At 42.0% G+C, this 22,441-nt stretch overlaps 1 protein-coding gene across 1 annotated transcript in view; it reads right to left on the reverse strand.

Annotated features, from left to right (window-relative positions):
• The window catches only part of TMEM87B (transmembrane protein 87B), a 73,988-nt gene extending 52,031 nt beyond the window's left edge, over window positions 1-21,957 (reverse strand). Inside the window, exons 1-3 of the mRNA XM_006876449.1 lie at window positions 21,793-21,957; window positions 7,250-7,310; window positions 2,849-2,940 (exon numbers count right to left, since the gene is read on the reverse strand). Coding sequence (XP_006876511.1) covers window positions 2,849-2,940; window positions 7,250-7,310; window positions 21,793-21,957 — 318 coding nt within the window. The remainder of the gene's footprint in view (window positions 1-2,848; window positions 2,941-7,249; window positions 7,311-21,792) is intronic.
• Between the last annotated feature and the right edge of the window lie 484 nt (window positions 21,958-22,441).

Here is a 22,441-nt window from a genome sequence, read left to right on the forward strand (position 1 = left end):
GATTGTAACCATGGCAATGAGACAATATACGATAGAATGAATGCAAAACTAATGTTCTCCCATGTAAACTATCACATAATTCACAATAAAACATTAAAGAAAAAAAAAAAAAAAACCGAATAGTGGTAAATGCTGTTGACTGGTGGTACATGGAGGGATTATAATCATTGTTAACGAAACCAAGTATATGATTTGCTGAATGTAAAACTGATGATCTGCTCTGTAAACCTTCATTCAATTCACAAAAAAAAGTTTAAAGAAAAAAAAAAAAAAATGAAGAAAGCCTAATATTTATGTGGGATGCTATCAAGAGGAGTAACTTACATGTGATAGGAATTGCAGAACAGGAAAAGTCAAAATAAATAAATAACCACAGAGAATATTGTCCAAGAGTTGTTAGAAGAAAATTTCCCTAATATCATCATGGAAGATGAGAAGACAGCCATTCAAGAAGTTACGCGAATTCCAAAAAGGAATGTGGTATGCAGATAGACACCAAAAGAAAAACACCAAAACATATTATAATCAAAATTTTTAAAATCAAAGACAAGGAAAGAATCCTGAGAACAGCTCCAGAAAAATGAAGTTAACTACAAAGGAGAACTAATATGACTAAGCTCTGATTTCATACCCGAAACCATACAGGCAAGAAGACAACGGAATGACATAATTAGAGACCACCTCAAGAACAGAATTGACACACTGAATATTTATGACATATATTTAAAAAGAATCAAACTGTCAACCAAGAATCACGTACCCAACAAAACTGTCCATCAAATATGATGGTAAAATCAGGTCATTTTCAGACAAACAGAAATTAAAATGATTTGTAAAAACAAGATCAGCCTTACAAAAAATACTAAAAAGAGTTCTGTGGACAGAGAACCAATAGCCTGAGAGTAACATACATGGCAATATCACTTAGACTCAACTCAGACACAGTAAATTAGACCTATAAGACTGAAAATAGAGAACCAGACATACAGTTGCAACAAAACACAAACAAAAAAAGCACAAAAAGGGAACAATCTAGTTAAAGAATTTTCAAATGAAGAGAAAATTAAACAGATTTCGACAAAAAAAATAAAAACATACCCAACTGTAACCCTAGAAACTAGACCACGCCTTGCACCCTAACCGAACCCTTACCCCTAACACGACCCCTAGGTTCTAACCATAACCCTAACAACCAACAAAGTACTAGGACTAGCCAAGACCTAGCCACAGTCCCACCCTAACCCTCACTCCTTACACCTACCCACTTATCCCCCAACAAAAATTTAAAATAAAAATAGTAAGGCTCCAGGAAATGACGAATACCAACTGAAATGTTTCAAAAGACTGATGCAGAGCTGGAAGTACTCCTAGTCTATGCCAAGGAATTTGAAAAACAATCACAATGTCAACCAACTGGAAAAACATCCATATTTATGTCCATTCCAAACAAAGCTGATCTAGTAGAATATAGAAAATTTCAAACAACATCACTAATATCATACACAAATTTTGCTGAAGATAATTCAAAAACAGTTGCAGCAGTACACTGACAGGGAAATGCCAGAAATTCAAGTTGGATTCAAAATAGAATGTGGAATGTGGAATATTACTGTTGATGTCAGATGGATCTTGGCAAAAAGCACAGAATACCATAAAGATGGTTACCTGTGTTTCATTGACTATACAAAGGCATTTGACTGTGTGGATCATAACAAATTACGGATAACATTGCAAAAATTAAGAATTCCAGAACATTTCATTGGGTTCATGCAGAACCTATACAGACAAAGAGACAACTGTTTGAGCAGAACAAGGAGCAAGGCTTAAAATCAAGAAAGGTGTGCATCAGTGTTGTATCCTTTCACCATAGTTATTTTGTAAATAATCAAGAAACTGGACTATGTAGTATGAAGATTAAAGGAAGACTCATTAACAACTGTGATATGCAGATAACACACCTGACTTGCTGAAAGAGAAGACTTAAACACTTCCTGATAAAGATTAAAGACTATAGTATAGATTATACTTCAACACAGTCGTATGAAAATACTTAGCAACATCATGACAACCTGAGAAGGAAGTTATACAGAATTTCATTTTAGTGGGATCTAAAATCAACAACCATGGAACCAGCAATGAAATCAAATGATGCATTCTACTGGGCAAATCAGTTGCAAAAGACATCTTTAAAGTAGCAAGCAGCTAAGATGTCAACTTGAGGACTAAGGTGTGTCTGACCAAGCCATGGTATTTTCATTTATGTATGTAAAAGCTAGACAACGAATAAGGAAGAATGAAGAAGAACTGATGCACCTGAACTATGGTATTGGTGAAGAATATAAAAATATATCATCAACTGCCAGAATCATGAACAAATCGGTCTTCGAAGAAGTACAGCCAGAATACTCCTTCAAAGTAAGGATGGCAAGAGATCAATTCCTGAAGGAGGCTATTACGCTTGGTAAAGTAGAAGAATTCACTAAAAAGAGGAATACCCTCAACAGAATGAACTGACACAGTGGCTGCCAACAAGAGGCTCCAACACAGCAATGGTTATGAGGATGGTGCAGTACCAGGCAGTATTCATTTCTTTGTACACAGGGTTGTAAAGAGTCAGAACAGACTCAATGGCACCTAGGAATGGTTCCTACATTATGTCATTTAAACATTCATTAGCATTTTTCATCAGATACTATGCTTTGATTCACTACCTTAAGTTCTCAAATAAATTAGTGACATTTTAAAAACTACAATTTCTAGTGTTCTTATCTAATGAGCTTGTATATCTTCGGACTCATGACATTTCCTTCAAAGCTCTGTATGCATTAAAGATTTGTGATTTACTTACTTTCAGCTCAGGATATTCATTGTAACAGGTATGATACTTCAAATGCCATTCTATGGTAAACTTCATAGGCCCGGAACAACTGAATGACTTCACTGTTTAGAAAAAGAAAATCTCATTTTACATTAATAATATGTAAATTCTAGTATGACCTAAGGAACTCTAGCAGCATAGTGGTTACGAGTCAGGCTGCTAATCTCAGGTCAGCTGTTCGAAACTACCAGCAGTTCCACGGTAGAAAGGTGAGGTGTTCTGCTCTCGTAGAGATTTACAGCCTCGGAAACCCTGTGCAGGGTCACTATGAGTCTGAACCGACTCCATGGTACTTAGCAACAACAACAATATGACCTTAATATTTCAATTATACAATTTAAAGTAGGAACTTTAATGTAACAATAAGATATTAATTGCTCCAAAAATTTTCTGCAAAATGAGACAGACACACTCATTAAGTTATTATAGCTAACCAAAAGTTGTTATGACACTACCCATTTCATTTATGTGTTAAGGTTAATGTTAAAATCAACTAAGGAGTAGCTTATTATAATTATTTACTCTAAGGTTGTTCTCTTAGGACAGGAAGGGATTTAACAAGCAAACAAGAGCATTCTCTGTCCTTGAAATAAGCGGTGGGAGCGGGGTGGACTGACAAGAAAACAGGTCTTTTCAGTAGACTAAGGGCCATGATAGGAGCTGAGAACAGGGAGTGCTGGGCAGGATACCAACCTCAGTGTAGGAAAGCACACAAGACAGAGCACAGCAGCCCCGGAATATGACACCCCACTGCCAACTTATAGACGATTCCTACTTGCCCTTTAGTCTTACATAAATTTGTCCTCACTTTGAAATGACTGAACGCATTTGCATCACATTCTTCATCACAGTCACCTTCATTTATTGCTTGTGCCACTTTTGAATCACTGGAATTTCCAAAAAGATTGGAATGGTGACTTCGGTGGAAGTGACCAGGCCAAAAAGAGCACCCCCAATCATGACTACACGAAGGCTGAGTACATGCTCTGGACAGGAAGCGCCATCAGCTCCTGGCTGGTTAAAGACACAGCTGCCTGTGGAAGGGCAGCATGTCTCAAAGGGATGTGGAAAGTCCAGGCTGGGGACCCTCTCAGACCTGGCCATGCATGTCGCTTCATGTGCATCTTTTTTGCTATAATAATAATAATAATTGATAAAATTTTCCAGGAATTCTTGAGTTGCTCTAGTGAATTTTCAAACCCAAGTAGTAGAATCCAGCAAGTCAGAAATGGGAGGAGAGCAGCTGGGAATCCCCTGAGCTTGCATTACAGCTGGTATTCTGAAAGGGATGCAGGGAACCCCCAAATTTGGAGGTGGATCAGAAGTGAAATCTCTAAGCTTGCAGCTGATGTTTGAGGTCTCGGGTGGACTTGGTAGTCTGGAGACCTGTGCCCATTCATTGGTGAGGTCTGCCCTCCCTCTGAGTGGGTAGGGTCAGAGGGAGAAGTGCTGCATGTGTAGCAGGGTCAGAATAGAAAGGGAACAAAGAGAACTGATCATAGATCTTTACAGTTTAGGATTAGAAAAGCAAGAATTATTTTGATTTTCCATACAATGCCTAAAAACTCACAAAGAAAACCTTCACAGTTTTTTGGAATTCACTCATGTAGTCCATTAATCTTGCAAGGAAGAAACAGCACCCGAACTACACAAACTATCTCACAAAATAGAATAGGAAATATTTCCAATCCCTTTTTATGATGCTAGAATTACCTGACAGAACAACCAGATCAAGATACTACAAGAAAACAAGAGTAACATTCCTCATAGATAGAGACACAAAAATGCCTAGGAATTAGTAAAGAATAAATTCAGCAATTTGCAAAGAGAATACTACACCATCATTGTTACTATTGTTAAGTGCCATCGAGTTGGGTCTAACTCGTAGTGACTCTATGTACAACAGGGTGAAATGAAGCCCAGTCCTGTACCACTCTCACAATTACCAAGTGGCAGGAAACAGTAAAAATGAGGAAAATGAGCTGAACATAAGATTCCAAAGAGCAGCTCAGGAAGACAAGGTAAAGTATTAAGATGAAATGTGCAGAGATTGACTTGGAGTTAGAAAACCAAAAGGGTGGTTTTCTAGCACCTGAAAGAACTGATTCAAGGCTTGAATTGAAATACAGGACTCTAAGGGTAAAAATTTTGATTAACATTGGAAGCATCAAAAATCGATGGAGGGAATAAAGTCAATGAACCAAAAAGAACACGCTTCACCCATTTCCAAAAGTAGCATATAAACAAGAGCCACTGGCATTGAAGGAAGAAGTTCAAGGTGCTCTGAAGTCAGTGACAGAAAATACGGTTCTGCCAGTTAATGAATACTAACTGATATGTTAAGATACTTTCTTGATTCTAGTCTACCATTAGGTTGATCTCACGCATTATGTACTAACTTTTAAAATCAAATTCTGTTTGTGGCCCACACTCCTTTTTTTTCCTGCATGACTTTTTTTTGGCCTGAGGTTTTCTTAAAATTCAATTTGTCTAGACTTTGAGATAGTGATTCAGTAGTCAATCTCATCTACCTTGGACTTCAATTTCCTCTTACCAAGAACTTATCACCACTGATGATCTGAACCACCCCTGCTTTCTAGGTGATGGCTGGCCTGCTTCCCTTAGCAAAGACCCACATGTTGTGGATAGCCTCAGAGATGACCAGAACACAGTGTGCTCCACAGAGCACACAATTTTGGATCCTGGGGAAGTCTATTTGAGCTATCCAGACAAAACTTGCTCTTTATCTTGAATTACACCCTGGCAACCTCCTCTGCAGGTCAAGTTAACTAGAAAGAAACTATAATGAACAATGACTATGACCTACTGTACTAAAAAACTCAAGGCTACTGAGTCAAACCTGACTCACAGTGGCCTGCCAGGACACAAGAGAACTGCCCCATAGGTTTTCAAACTTGTAATCTTTACGGAGACAGAATCTTTCTCCCAAGAAGTAGGTGGTGTGTTGGAACTGCTACCCTTTTGATGTGTACCTGAGAGCTTAACCACTGTACCACCTGGGTTCCTATGATCCAGTATGTTGTTAAGTGCCGCCGAGTTGGTTCCAACTCATAGTAACCCTGTATAGTGTTTCCGAAGCCATAAATCTTTGTGGGACTAGAAAGCCTCATCTTTCTCCCATGGAGTGACTGGTGGGCTTGCACTGCTGACTTCGTGGTTCACAGTCCAGTGTTCATTGTATGGAGCACTACACTCCCAATGATCCAGTCAGTCTTAAAACACTGAGAAACTTCAAATTCTATGACTATGCTTTTACTATATATAGTTACTATATATGTTATATATAATAATATGTGTGAGTCAAAACTATATATAATGAAAGCATAGTGGTTATAAATCAGGCTATGAACTACAAGGTCAGCAGTTCGAAACTACCAGCTGTTCCGCGGGAGAAAGATGAGGCATTCTGCTCCCGTAAAGATTTACAGCCTCGGAAACCCTGTGCAGGGTCACTATGAGCCGGAACCGAATCCACGGCACATAACCACTACCACCATAAATATATATGTAACACTGTCGTTGTTAAGTACCACTGAGTTGGTTCTGACTCATAGCGACCCTACATAGGGTTTCCGAGGGGCGGCTGGTGAGCTTGAACCGCCAACCTTGAAGTTCAAACTGACTTTGCAATCCAGCGCATTAACCCGCAGCGCCACATTAGTATTCCGTAACGTTGTTGTTAGGTGCCATCGAGTCGGTAGCCTTATCATAGCGACCCTATGCACAATAGAACAGAACACTGCCTGATCCTAGGCCAACCTCACAATTGTTGCCACGCTTGAGCCCATTGATGCTGCCATATTGCCAATCCATCTCGCTGGAGGTCTTCCTCTTTTTCTCTGACCCTCTACCTTACCAAACATGATTTCCTTCTCCAGTGACTGGTCCCTCCTGACATTTTGTCTGAAGTATGAGACATGAAGTTTGGCCATCCAGGCCTCCAAGGAGCACTCTGGCTGCACTTCTTCCAAAATAGATCTGTTTGTTCTTTTAGCAGCTCAAGGCACTTTCAATATTTTCCTCCAACACCATAACTCAAAAGCATCATTGTTGTTGTTGTTGTTGTTATGTGCCATGGAGTCAGTTCCGACTCACAGTGACCCTGTACAGGGTTTCCGAGGCTGTAAATCTTTACGGGAGCAGAAAGCCTCATCTTTCTCCCATGGAACAGCTGGTAGTTTCAAACTGCTGACTCTGAGGTTAGCAGCCTGATTCGTAACTACTATGCTACCAGAGCTCCTTCAAAAGCTTCATTAGTTGACACTAAATTCTACTGGTTTATCATAGATACACTATGTGTTGTTAGGTTTTGTAATATGAGTATCATTAGTATTAGTTTATTCTACTTACCAGAAAACTTGATCTCAGTAGAGTTGAACATAGTTTTCCTAAATATCAATGGTCCAGATTTCTAAAATGAAAAACAAAGAAATATGTTAAGAACTGTTTAAAAGTATGTATGTGAGTAAGTCACAAAGTAGTGCTACCAATAAGAAAATAGAAATGAAAGAAAAAAAAAAGTAGTGTTTCTAGAATTCCAGTTCATACATGCACAGACTTATTCTAAACAAAATGCATTCAAATGTTTCTCTGATCAGTGGTGGCTACAAGTACGTTCTCTCTAAAAGAGCTGTTTTTGTCTTGTTAGGATGCCTTCAAAACAAAGGATACCTTTGGGGTCATGGAAAAAAACAATTTTGAGACCAGAATTATTACTAAATCTTAAGCAAAACTCAAGTGGACATCTTTCTAAAGCACTGAAGCTTTGCAGCAAGTTTGCAGGAATGCTGCTCATATAAAACAACAGTTGTTAGATGGATCAAGAGTTTTAAAGAAGGTCGGGAAAACCTCCAAGATGAGCCAAGAAAGGGAAGACTATCAACATCAACAAAGGAAGAAACTGTTTGAAGCCCAAAAAGTACTGGGAGAGGACCGCAGAATTACCACTGATGCCACAGTTAGTGAAGGTGGGATCTCACACGGTTTGGCATTTTCAGTTTTAAGTAATATCTTGGCTTCTGCAAGCTTTTGGCTCAATGCGTGATAAAGCATTACATAAAGATTAGCTAGCTCAAATGTCTGAACTTTCCGTCAATCTTTGAAACAAGATTGTAACTAATAAAGATGATTTATGTAGCAAATTGTAAAGGGGTGAGTTTTGGATTTACCAATATGATCTTGAAATCAAGTTCCAACAAGAACAGTGGCTTCTGAGGAAATCTACTGGGCCAATTAAATTTAAGGCAGAGGTCAGTTCAGAAGGTTATGGTGATTGTATTTTGGAATTTCAAAGGGTAATTTTGATACATGTTCTCAAAGGACACAGGGCGAGCAAAGAGGGTTTATTATCAATTTTTAAGAAAACTGAAATTTGAATTGATGAGAAAAAGTGCAAGAAAGTTGTGTAAATTAATTTTTTTCCTTCACACCAACGCATCTGCTCATTCTTCAAGGATACCAAGGGCTGTCCTGCAAGAATTGCAATGAGAAACCTTATTCCATCCACCCTAGAGTCTGATCTTCTCCTTCACTTAATTTGTTTCCCTAAAGTCATTTCAAAGGAACACAATTTGAATGCTATTATTTGGTGCTATGGAGTAGGTTCTGACTTATAATGACACTATGAACAACAGAATGAACTACTACCTGGTCCTTTGCCATCCTCACAATTGTTGTCATCTTTGAGTCCACTGTTGCTGTCACTGTGTCAATCCATCTTGTTGGGTATCTCCCTCTTTCTTGCTGACCCTCCACTTTACCAAGCATGATGTTCTTCTCAGGGACTGGTCCCTTCTGACATCATGTCTAAAGTATGAGAGACAAAGCCTTGCCATCCTCGCTTCTAATGAACATTCTGGCTGCATTTCCTCCAAGACGATTTGTTTGTTCTTGGTACTTTCAATATTCTTCACTAACACAATAATTTAAATGCAAATTCTTCTATGGACTTCCTTATTCATTGTCCAAATACTGCGGCTTGGGTCAGGGTCACCTTACTCCTCAAATTGACATCTTTGCTCTTTAACACTGTAAACACTTTTGCAGTAGCTATGTCTAATGGTCAAAATGGATGTCAGAAGAGACACTGAAACTTGCTCTCCAGAGTAGAGATGCCAAAGCAAATGGAAGAAATGGGGAGGTAAAGGAGCTGAACAGAAAATTTCAAAGATCAGCTCGAGAAGATAACGCCAAATATTACAACAAAATGTACAAAGATCTGGAATCAGAAAACCAAAAAGGAAGAAAACGCTCAGCATTTCTCAAGCTGGGTGAACTGAAGAAGAAATTCAAGTCTTGACTTTCGTTACTGAAAGATTCACTGGGCAATTTACTGAATGATGCAGAAAGTATCAAGAGAAGACAGAAGGAATTACTGTACCAAAAGGAAATGGTTGATGTTCAACCATTTCAAGAGGTACCATATGATCAAGAGCCAATGATACTGAAGGAGGAAGTACAAGGTGCATTGAAGGAATTGGCAAAGAACAAGGCACCAGGAATTGATGGAATAAAAACTGAAATCTTTCAAGAAAGTGAGGTGGCACAGGAGGTACTCACTCATCTCTGCCAAAAAATGTGGAAGACAACTATCTGGCCAACTGATTGGAAGAGATCCATATTTGTGCCCATTCCAAAGAGAGGTGACCCAAATGAATGCGTAAATCATGGGACAATCTCTTTGATATCCCATGCAAGTAAAGTTTTACTAAAGGTAATACAAAAACGGCTGCAAGCATACATTGACAGAGAACTTTTAGAAGTTCAAGCCGGACTCAGAAGAGACCGTGGAATGAGGGATATCATTGCTGATGTCCAATGGATCTTGGCTGAAAGCAGAGAATATCAGAAAGATGTTTACCTGTGCTTTACTGACTATGCAAAGGCTTTCGATTGTGTAGATCATGACAAGCTATGGACAACATTGTGAAGTATGAGTATTCCGGAACACTTAATTGTGCTCATGAGGAATCTGTACTTGGACCAAGAGGCAGTTATTCTAACAGAACATGGGAACACTGAATGGTTTAAAAATTAAGAGGAGTGTGACAAGGTTGTATTCTTTCATCATACTTATTCAACCTGTATGCTGAGCAAATAATACGAGAAGCTGGGTTACATGAAGAAAAACGTGGCATCAGGATTGGAGGAAGACTCATTAACAACCTGCGATATGCAGATAACACAACCTTGCTTGCTGAAACTGAAGAGGGCTTAAAATATTTACTGAAGAGATCAAAGAGCACAGCCTTCAGTATGGATTACATCTCAATGTCAAGAAAACAAAATTCCTCACCACTGGACCAATAAACAACATTCTTATCAATGGAGAAAAGATTGAAGTTGTCAAGGATTTCATTCTTCTTGGATCAACTATCACCACTCACGGAAGCAGCAATCAAGGAATCAAATGATGTATTTATTGCATTCAGTAAATCTGCTGCACAAGACCTTTTTAAAGTGTTGAAGAGCAAAGATGTCAGCTTGAGGACTAAGGTAAGCCTGACCCAAGCTATGGTATCTTCAATAACTTCATATGCATGTGAAAGCTGGACAGTGAATAAGGAAGACTGTAGAAGAATTGATGCTTTTGAGTTAGGGTGTTGGAGGAGAATATTGAAAGTGCCATGGGCTGCCAAAAGAACCAATAGATCTGTTTTGGGAGAAGTGCAGCCAGAGTGCTCCTTGGAGGCCAAGATGGCCAAACTTTGTCTCTCATACTTTGGACATACTGTCAGGAGGGACCAGTCACTGGAGAAGGATATCATGCTTGGTAAGGTGGAGGGTCAGAGAAAAAGAGAAAGACCCCCAATGAGATGGACTGGCCAAGCAGCAGCATTGATGGGCTCAAGTGTAGCAACAGTAGCGAGGTTGGCCCAGGATTGGGCAGTGTTTCATTCTGCTGTGCATAGAGTCACTATGAGTCGGTACCAATTTGATGGCACCTAACAACAACAATAACAATATGTCTAATGCAGTATGTCATTTGATCTCTTGACTGTTGCTTCCATGAGACTTGATAAAGGATCCAAGCAAAATGAATTTTTTGACAACTTCAATCTTTTCTCTATTTGTTGTTGTTAAGTGCTGTTGAGTCTGTTCCAACACACAGTGATCCTGTATAAGGTTTCCAAGTAACAGCTGGTGGGTTTAACCTCCAACCTTGTGGTTAGCAGTCCAATGCTTTTCCTATAGCATTACACCAGGATGCCTTTATTCACTTATCATGATGTTATTTAGTGGTCTTGTTGTGAGGATTTTTGTGCAATGCATACTGAAGACTGCGGCTTACTCCAATTCCGATTCCAGGTTCTTCTTCATATAATCCAGCTCCTCGGAATATTTACTCAGCATAAGACTGAATATGTATGGTTAAAGTATGCAACTCTGACACACACTTTTCCTGATTTTAAACCATTCAGTATCCCTTATTCTGTCCCAAATGACTGCCTCTTGGCTCCTCATCAGCACAATGAAGTGTTCTGGAATACCCATTCTTCAAAATGTTTATCCACACAGTTGAATGCCTTTTCAAAGTCAAACACAAGTAAACATCTTTCCGATATTTTCTGCTTTTAGCCAAGATACATCTGATGTCAGCAATGTTCCATGCCCTCTTCTGATTTCGACTTGAATTTCTTGTAGCTCCCTGCCAATGTACTGCTGCAACTGATTTTGAATTATCTTCAGAAAAATAATACTTGCACGTGATACAAATGATATTGTTAGACGATTTCGCATTCTGCTGGGTCACCTCTCTATGGACACAAATATGGATCTCTTCCAATAGCTCAGCCAAGAAGCTGTCTTTCAAATATCTTGGCATAGAACAATGAGCTTCTCTAATGCTGCATCAATTTGTTTGAAAATTTCAATTTGTATTCTTTCAATTCCTGGTGCCTAGTGTTTTGCCAATGTCTTCTGCGTTTGGACTTCTTTTAGTACCATCAGGTCTCGATCATACTACCTTTTGAAATGGTTGAACATGGATCAATTGTTTTGATAGTGACTTTGCACATTCTTTGGAAGATTCCTGCATCATTCAATATTTTGCCAATAGAATCCTTAAATATTGCAACCTGAGGCTTGAATTTTGTCTTCAGTTCTCTCAGTTAGAAAAATGCTGGACGTGTTCTTTCCTTTTGGTTTTCTAACTCCAGGTCTTCGCATATTTCATTGTAATACTTGACTTAATCTTCTGGAGCTGCCCCTTGTTATTTTCTGTTAAGCTCTTTGACTTCATCATTTCTTCCAGTCACTTTAACTTCTCTAAGTTCAAGAGCAATTTTTGGAGTCTCTTCTGACATCTGTTTTGGTCTTTCATCATTCTTTATGAATGATGTTATTGATGCCATCCCACAACTCTCTGATCTTCCACTATTAGTGTCTATTGCATCAAATCTGTTCTGGAGATGGTCTTTATTCAAGTGGGTTAAACTCAAGGTCATGTTTTGGCTCTCATGGCGTTGTTTTAATTTTATTCAGCATCAGCATGAACTTGCATATTCCAGTTGTCTGTTCCAGTTGGCCCCTGGTCTTAGTTTCTGATGATACTGAGCTTCTCCATCATCTCTTCCCACAGACATAATCAATTTGATTCCTGTATATTTTGGTGAGGTTCACATGTTTGGTGGTGGTGGTGGTGGTATGCCGTGGAGTTGGTTCTGACTCACAGCAATCCTGCATAGGGTTTCCGAGGCTGTAAATCTTTAAGGGAGCAGAAATTCTCACTTTTCTCTTGCAGAACGGCTGTTCATTTTGAACTGCTGACCTTGAGGTTAGTAGCCCAACTTGTAACCACTACGCTACCAGAGCTTGTCCACATGTATAGTTGCCATTTATGTTGTTGAAAACAAGTACTTGCAATGAAGAAGTCATTGGTCTTGCAAAATTCTATCATGCAATCTCTAGTATTATTTCTAGCACCAAAGGCATATTGTCAAACTACTGATCCTTCCTCTGTTTCCAACTTTTGCATTCCAGTAAGCAGTAACTATCAATGCATCCTAATTGCATGTTTGATGAATTTCAGCCTGAAGGAGTCAGTCCAATTCTTCCCTTTCATCATCTTTGGCTTTAGTGGTAGGTACGAAATTTGAATATCAATGGTATTAACTGGTCTTCCTTCTAGGCATATGGATATTATCCTATCACAGGCAGCAATATATTTCAAGGTAGATCCTGAAATGCTCTTTTTGATGATGAATGCAACGCCACTCCTCTTCAATTTGTCATTCCTGACATAGTAAACCATACAATTAGTCTGATTCAAAATGGCCAATTCCAGTCCATTTCAGCTAATGTCTACAGCACTGATCTTTATGCACTCCACTGCATTTTTGATGACTTCCAATTTTCCTAGATTCATACTTCATACATTCCACATCCCAGTTACTAACGGATGTAATGTCCACAGCAGTTTCTTCACATTTTCAGTTGTGCTTCATCAGCAAATGAAGGTACTGAACGTTTTACTCCATCCACATCATTAAGGTCAACTCTACTTTGAGGAGACTACTCTTCCTCAGTTGTATTTTGAGTGCCTTCCAATCTGAGGGTCTCATCTTCTGGTTCTGTATCAGACAGTATTCCACTGCTATTCATAAGGTTTTCAGTGGCTGACCATTTAGAAGTGGTCTGCCTCATCTTTTTCCTGTCTGTCTTAGTCAGGAAGCTCAGCTGAAACCTGTCCACCATGAGTGACCATGCTGGTCTCTAAAATACTAGTGGCATCGCTTCCAGTATCACAGCCACACACAAGCCACCACAGTCCAGAAAACTGATAGATGAGCGGTTACTGTTTTGACATGATGCTAATTAGAGAAAGAATTCTCTGAGAAAGAGTTGTTGTTGTCAGGTGCCATTGAGTCGGAACCGACTCATAGCGACCCCATATACAGCAGAACGAAACAATGTCCGATCCTGGGCCAACCTCACTACCGATGCCACACTTGAGTCCATCAATGATGCCACCTGGCCAATTCATCTCGTGGGGGATCTTCCTCTTTTTCTCTGACCCTCCACCTTACCCAGCATGACATCCTTCTCCAGCAACTGTTACAGGGATGCAAACACTGCCTAGATGAAGAATGTGTTAAGAAACAATAGCTTCATATTCTAATATTTTTGTTTAATAAAGGTTTTTATGATTTTGGAGCAAAGCTTTTTGACTTACCTTCCCATAATTTTGCCCTAAGAAATACATCATTCTAATCCTTGCACTCGTCCTATGACCAGTATGATTTGTTTAGTAATATAAATCAGACCATCTATCACTTGGTTCACCTGGCACCATGTGTCTCCCCTCTGCAGTTGATAGAAGGGTGAGGAGTGCTCCTGCCTGCCGATCTCCACTGGAGACAGACAGACATGAGATGTATGATTTGCACTACTCAGATGGGATATGAGCTGTCTGCGTTTGCATGTTTTTCCTTTACGAGCAATGGGAACACACTTCAGATAAAACAACCGCCTCCCTCTCAGAATTGTTCTGGTTTACCACTGCAATTAAAATAGACCAACATTCTTCCTGTAGCCTACAGGACTCTGAATAATCTAGACCTTCCCACCACTCAAGCAATTTGTATTCAGTTCCTCCGGACCTTAGTGGTCAGCCTAAAACTTTCTTTAAAAGTTGTTCCTCCAACTCTTTCTTCACCTAGTTAATTGTTATTACCCTTCACAACCATGTCAAACATACCTTCCTCAGGAAGTCTTCTGTGGTGCCCAAACCAGGGCAGACTCTCCCTTACATGATCTAGTACCCATTCTTCACAACACTTACCACAATTGAAATCACATAATTGGTTACTAATGCCTGCCCTCCCCAAGGAAAAAAACCTTGAAAGAAGAAATTATGTTAAATGATTAAGTGATTAGGATTTAGGGGAAAACTTGTATGACAAGTCAGTCATTTTTAGTAAGCTCTTCCTCTCTCCCACAAAGTTTCAAAATCCTCAGCCTAGAGTCCTCCTGAGTTCCAGCTCCACCTTACCCAGCTGCCTGACAGACTTGTCCAATGAGCTATCTAACAAACACACCGCACATACCTATCCCAAGGCAGACACACCCCTCTTTGCCTCACCACCTCGTCTATCTACCAAGGTTGAAAGTAGCACTGATCCAGTCATCTGAGGCAGGCCTTTTTATGGTCCCTCACCTCTACCGCCCAACATGCCTACTTTATCTTACAAACACTTCCCAAACTGTAGTTTTTCTCTCAATCCCTGCCACCACTGCCCCAATTCGGGTATTCAACACTTCCTGGCAATAGCCAACAAGTTGATTCTGATGCAATAGCTTCACTGGACCTGTGACTCCAGACCTAAGCTAAGTAATTAAACCTGTTGTTGTATGTACCACCGAGTCAGTTCCAACTGATAGCCACCCTACATAAGAGTTTCTGAGGCTATACATCTTTATGGGATCTTTCTCCTGTGGAGGAACTGGTAGATTCAAATTACTGGCCATGCAGTTAGCAGCCCAGTTTGTAATCTACTACACTACCAAAGCTCCTTTATCAATCCTTGCTTTGTTGTTGTTAAGTGCTGTTGAGTCGGTTCTGACTCATAACAGCTGGTGGGTTTCCAAGAAGCAGCTGGTGGGTTTGAACGGCCAACCTTGTGATTCGCAGTCCAGTGCTAATCCTACAGAGCCACATCAGGAATCCATTTGTTGTTGTTGTTGTTGTTAAGTGCCGTTCCCACCCAGAAGTACATAGGTAGAAGCTAAAACTCTTAAATGGCTCTCCCACATTCATACCCCAAAGTAGTTCCTGGTGGCCTAGACCCTAATCAAATGTCCTTAAAAATGATTCATCTGAACAGCAATGAAGCTGCGAACTAAGCCCTACAACATTCAATAGACTTCTGTGAACCCGGGTGGAGACCTGGTTGGCCAGCAGTGTGGCAAGACCTGGGGACTCTTGGGCCCAGAGTCAAGGACATAGACACAGAGGACTAGAGTAGAGAGAGAAGTGTCCAGCTGGTAAGAAGAGAAGGCATATGCATAAGAACACCCACACTTGCAGATAATACCCACTTGACCTGGCTTCAATGACTGGATGATCAGAGCTCAACTAGAAAAAGAAAGAAGATGAAAAAAAGAGTAATCTGATACAATTTGATGAACTTGATCTACACCTATGGATGCAGTAGCTCAAAAGAGGGAACAAATCCTTACAGCAAGGATCATTCCCACCCCCTCCATACACAGAGTAGACAGGGATGGGCAACTTGGACATTGGCTACCCAAAATGCTGGGGCTACAAAGGCAAGAAGTGACTGGCTTACAAGCTTTCAAGAGGAAACCTAGATCCAGGGGGCGTGAAGGAAGGTAGAATCTCCACTGAGTAGTATCCAATCTGTCTAGGCAGGGATGATGAAATGAAATGTGGATAGGTCTCTTGTGATACAATAGTGAATAATTGTTATCAGGACTGCTTGTGAGAGTTGGAAATGTAAAGGTAGACGTTTTGTAGCAAGGAGGGGAGTGATTAACTTTTCAGCCTGGGAGCGGAGTTCCCTGGGACCATCAAGGGAGAAGAGCGGAGAGCGGGACCCTACCCAGAGAAGCAGTGATGCCTGACATGGAGGCAGAGAGGATGACGTGGAGAGATGGAGCAGTTGGGGACTTTGGACACAGAGAGGGGGAGGGGCTGTATGACAGGATGAATAAAAAACCAATGTTCTCCCATGTAAACTATCACATAATTTACAATAAAACATTAAAAACAAAACAAAAAAAACCTCCCTATTTCATAGGTGGAGAAACTAAGGCACAGAAGGGTTAGAAAACTTGCCCACCATCACACAGTAAATAGTAGAGCCAGGAGATGTGTCCCACCTCCTTGCTCGTCTGTAGCGTACAGGTTCTGAGAGCTCTGAGAAGGTCCCCTTCCCATATTGCTCTTCTTACCCAGCACAGATGTTGTTAAGTGCCATGGAGTCCGTTCTGACTCCTAGAGAGCCTGTATAGGGTTTCCTTTCAGAAACAGCTGATAGGTTTGAAAAGCTGACTTTGTGGTTCACAGTTCAGTGCTGATCACCAGCATAGTAGGGTGCCGGAAGTTCATCTTGAAGATTGGGCTCAGTTAATAAGGAGGGCCTTTTAGGTGTCAGGCACGTGGTGGAGCAAGTTTGTATATGTTTCATTTGGTCCTTTGAACAGCCCTCTGAGATCTGGAGGATTGTATATTCTTTGTCTATTGAAGGTGCTAAGGTTTACAGAATTTGCCCAAGGCCATAATTTGCAAGGGCCATGATTCAAATTTGAATTCCCAGCTCGCAGGTGCCTGGAGGTGTCAAGCAGGAGAGTAGGGAGGAAGGATGACCTTTCCCCTTTAATGGCAGCTCTCAGAAGAAGTGGAAGTGGCTGCCTTGTGCCTGTGATTTATGGTGGGGCACAGGGAACTTCCTTGAGGTTTAGTCCCAGCAATCAACTTTGGAAGTCACTTGAAGACTTCATATGTATTTTTAAAAACATCTTATAATTTAGAATAGTAGGAAAAAAGAAAAGACAACTAAGCAAACAGGAAACAACCTACATGTTGGGAAATGTAGGGAAGCCAGTTAAATCAATCATGAAATTATACAAGCCCATGCATGGAACAGTGAATTTTATGGCTCTTTAAAAAAAAACACATTCTGTTGTATTGGAAAATGTTTTGTTACCTATATATTTACTACAATAAAAAATAAATGAATAAAAAAAATGATTTATTTGAACAGCAATGAAGCTGCGAACTAAGCCCTACAACGTTCAATAGACTTCCTGTGAACTTGGGTGGAGACCTTGTTGGCCAGCAGTGTGGCAAGACCTGGGGACTCTTGGGCCCAGAGTCAGTGACATAGCCACAGAGAACTAGAGTGGAGGGTGAAGCATCCAGCTGACAAGAGAGGTCATATGCACAAGAACACCCACACTTGCAGATAATACCCACTTGACCTGGCTTCAATGACTGGATGATCAAAGCTCAACTAGAAGAATTTGATGAACTTGACCTACATCTATGGATGCAGTAGCTCAAACGAGGGGACAAATCTTTACAGCAAGGATCATTCCCACCCCCTCCATACACAAGGTAGACAGGGATGGGCAACTTGGACATTGGCTACCCAAAATGGGGGGGCTACAAAGGCAAGAAGTGACTGGCTTGCAAGCTTTCAAGAGGGAGCCTAGATCCAGAGGGCATGGAGGATGGAAGAATCTCCAATCTATCTAGGCAGGGTTGATGAAAGGAAATGTGGATAGGGCTCTTGTGATACAATGTTGCTGTTGTTGTTGTCAGGTGCCATCAAGTTGGAACCGACTCATAGCGACCCCATGCACAGCAGAACAAAACAATGTCTGATCCTGGGCCGACCCCACCACCGCTGCCACACTTGACGCCATCAATGATGCCACCTGGCTGATCCATCTCGTTGGGGGGTCTTTCTCTTTTTCTCAGACCCTCCATCTTACCCAGCATTACATCCTTCTCCAGCAACTGTTCTCTTCTGACAATACGTTCAAAGTATGAGAGGCAAAGGTTAGCCATCCTGGCCTCCAAGGAGCACTCTGGCTGCACTTCTTCCAAAACAGATCTATTGGTTCTTTTAGCAGTCCATGGCACTTTTAATATTCTCCAACACAACTCAAAGGCATCAATTCTTCTAGTGAATAATTATTATCTGGACTGCTTGTGAGGGTTGGAAATGTAAAGGTAGATGTTTTTGAGTGATTAACTTTTCAGCCTGGGAGCAGAAGTCCCTGGGACCATCAAGGGAGAAGAGTGGAGAGCGGGACCCTACCCAGAGAAGCAGTGACGCCAAAGTTGGAGGCAGAGATGATGACATGGAGATGGAGCGGCTGGGGACTCTAGACCCAAAGAGGAAGAGGGGCTGTGTGCTGATGACCGGGAGGGGGGAAACAGGCTTTCAGGGTATACCCTTTGGTTGGCTGATGATACATGGAGGGGATTGTAACCATGGCAATGAAACGATATACAACAGGATGAATGTAAAGCTAATGTTCTCCCATGTAAACTATCACATCATTCACAATAAAACATTAATAAAAAATGATTTGGTCCATAAGGAGGTTTTTTTTAAGTTCTAAATAGTGGACTACATTTAAAACTTCTATTTCACATCATAAAAATATGGATTCTCACTCCACTTAAAACAAACACACAATGACGGGGAGCGATGCAGCAGCTGGAGACGTTAGATCCAGAAAGGGAGAGCGACTGTGTGCTGAAGACCTGGGGGGCACGGTGAAGGACTATATGGAGGAGACTGTAACCACGGCAATGAGACATTGATAGAATGAATGTAAAACTAATGTTCTCCCATGTAAACTATCACATAATTCACAATAAAACATTTAAGAAAACAAACAAACACACAAACAACTGGAGGCCTGGCAATTCTGTGCCTCCACTGTCACATGGTATCCACCAGCTGGAACCAAACCACAGCAGCCCTCTTCAAAAAGGACACGCACTCCAAAATCTCCCACACTCCTCATCACCACCCCCTCCTGTCTGAAATCTAGCTCACTTCACCCACTGATATGACTTGCTGGGCCCGTGTAGGTCCTGGAGGTCTGATAACCTGAGTGCCCTAGAAACACCCTTGCCAGCCCTGCTCCATTCAGCAGAAATGCCAAGGATTTCCCACACTCTGGTGGTGGCTATGGGTCTACTCCACGTTCACCCAGGTACTACCAACTCTTTTAAGACCAAGTCAGGCATCTCCTCTAAGAAAGAGAGTGTTGTTGTTATTGTTGTTAAATGCCAACAAGTCGATTCCAACCCATAGCAACCCTGTACAGCATTTCTGAGGAGCAACTGATGAACTTGAACCACCAATCTTGTGGTTCAAACCAACTTTGTAGTCCAGTGCATTAACCCACAGCGTCACACCAGGACTCCTAGTGGCCTGGACAGGATAGGTAGGTAGGTAGCTCCTTTCTGTGCTCTGGTAATACCTCAAGTATGCCACCAGCTATGAGATAATGACCTAGTCATGAATCTGTCCTCCCTACTAGAGCGGACGCTTCCAGAGACAAAGACTGTGTTAAAATGTATCTTTGCAACACCAATGATCAGTGTAGGCACAACACACAGTAGGCATGCAAACTGTTTGTTGGACTTTACTAGCAAACGAACCATTTCTTGCTAGGCATATCCTTCCCTGCTCTGAAGTGCAAGTTCTAGCAACTTGAAATTAAGGGAAAATAAGCCCACTCTTTGTAAAAGAGGGCTTTATAGAAGTCTGGACTGCTAACTGAAAAGTTAGCCATTCAAACCTACCAGCCACTTCTCAGAAATCCTATACAGGGTTGCTATGAGTCAAAACTAACTCCACAACACTTAACAACAAGCAGGTCTGAGTCTCACAGGAGTAAACTATGCTGATTAAAGATTATGCGGGGTCCCTAGGCACAAACTTCTCTCCTCATGAGCAGGAAGCAAAGTCATTCTTCCCTCTATTCTTTAGATTCACATTAATTGAAGTACATTAGGCAAAGATTCTCATAGATAAGCTCCAATAGTCTACAACCTGCCATTCACTATAGAAGCAGATGGCAACCAGGAGTGTGGTTCACTGAGCTTCGCTTTACACAGGTCAAGCAAATTCAATTATGGAACTATGCAGACACATAAAATAGGACTTCCTGGAAGAAAACAAGTGTACTGAGCCTGAAAGTTATGAAAAATACATACATGGATTCCTGTGTGGAGTCTTGGCGTAGGAACGTAGGAGAAGCACTGGATTGTTAGCCACAAGGTCAGCGGTTCAGACCCACCAGTCCCTTCTCAGAAACCCTACACAGGGTAGCTATGAGCACTTAACAATAACAATATTCCTCTGCGTAGCTTTTATGTTGTAGGAAGTATTTGCAGCCTCTGCTTTTTTTTTCTTTATGTGCTAGAAGAAATCAAAATATGTTTTGCCTTTTCGCCTTTTTAACTTGGACATCAGTTTCAACACATGTAGAAAGCACTTATTCCAAGCAGAGAGCTGACTGAGTCATCTGACCCAAGAGAAAACAGTGATAATGATCTTTCCAACTTCCGGTCTCTCTCTAGCCAGACTTTTCATAATTCCACCTCTGCATCCCTCCCATTTCATCTCATCTAACTAGTGACGCCAATTTCTCAGATGACCTGCCCTGAAAAGGAAACGTTTCCAGACTCGCCATTCAAACACTCCTTTACTGCCCTACCTTCTCTCTCTTTCATTCTCTGCCCCCCACGCCCCCCAATCTCTCTCTGTCCCGGAAGAGCTGGAGGAAATTCGAGAATGCAAAAACAGGGGAAAAGGATGTGTGACAATTTCATGTTCCTTCCTATTTAGAAGGAGTCCTGGTGTGTCGCCGTGGGTTAATGCGCTTGAACCACAAGGTCAGCGGTTCAAGCTCACTTGCTGCTCCTCGGAAACTTTATACAGGGTCGCTATAGGTCGGAACCCACTCGAAGTCAAATATTAACAGCAACTATTTAAAGAGAGTAGGGAAAGGGAAGCCACTTCGACGTTCAAGTTTATGTGGAAATTGAAGCTCAGGAAAATTCTTCCTGTGGTGTCACGGATGTCGAACCCCAAAGATGCTGAGTGCCTCGAGGTTTAGCTCTGATCTAGGGCAAAGAGAGAGGCCAGTACTTCGGGAAAAGTGATACTCATTCAAATCAGTAACGGCGCTCAGAAGGGCGAGCGGTCCGCAAGCACAATAAACCGCCCATAACTGAGAAAGGGCTCGGAGGTGTAAGAGAGAGATCCCGAGCTGGCCCAGAGGGGACCCGATGAACAAGCCTGGGCGGGGCTTATGGGGTGGACGTGTAGAACCCAGCGAGCCGCCGGAGGACCCGAGGGCCCCAGACGCGTCCCGGCGGAGTTATGACAGCCACTTACGTCGTTGACAGTCGCTACCCAGAGGCCAGGCTCGGGGACGGCGTCCACAGCCGCCAGGGCCCCGCAGAGTAGGCATAGGGCAGCACGCAGCACTGGGACCCCGGCAGGAAGACCGGAGGGGCTGCGGGGCAGCAGTGAAGTCCAAACCCGGCTGGCAGCGGCCATCTTGACTCAGAAACCGCACCTGGTGCTCCTTGACCCCGGCCACGCTCCGAATTCCCCCCACCCAAACTGATATAGCTCCACCCCCGAGAGACTGGTCCGGGACGGAGAGGTGTGGCTCCTCTTGAGAAGGCGGGCCTAAAATATGGAGGAGAGGCTTGGGCCTGAGGGGAGACTCGGGCCTGAGAAGTCGAGCAGGAGCCTGGAGGCGGGGCCGGAGCCTGGGAGGCGGAGACTCGGCTGGGACGTGAAGGCGGGGACGGAGCCTGGGAATACGGAGTCGAGCGTGGAGGCGGGGCCCGAGCGTGGAGGTGGGTTCTGGGCCGGAGCCGGCGAAACGAGTTGGAGTCGGCCCTGGCGCGTGGAAGCTGGACTCCCGCCTGGGCAACAAAACGAGGCCGGGCGTGGAGACCAAACTGCCTGAGGCTGAAGTGGCCTGTCCATGACTCCGCATTCTGCAGCCGTATCCTCCCTGAAGGATATGCTG

This window comes from Chrysochloris asiatica, unplaced genomic scaffold, assembly GCF_000296735.1.
Source record: "Chrysochloris asiatica unplaced genomic scaffold, ChrAsi1.0 scaffold00380, whole genome shotgun sequence".
NCBI classification, from domain to species: Eukaryota; Metazoa; Chordata; class Mammalia; order Afrosoricida; family Chrysochloridae; genus Chrysochloris; species Chrysochloris asiatica.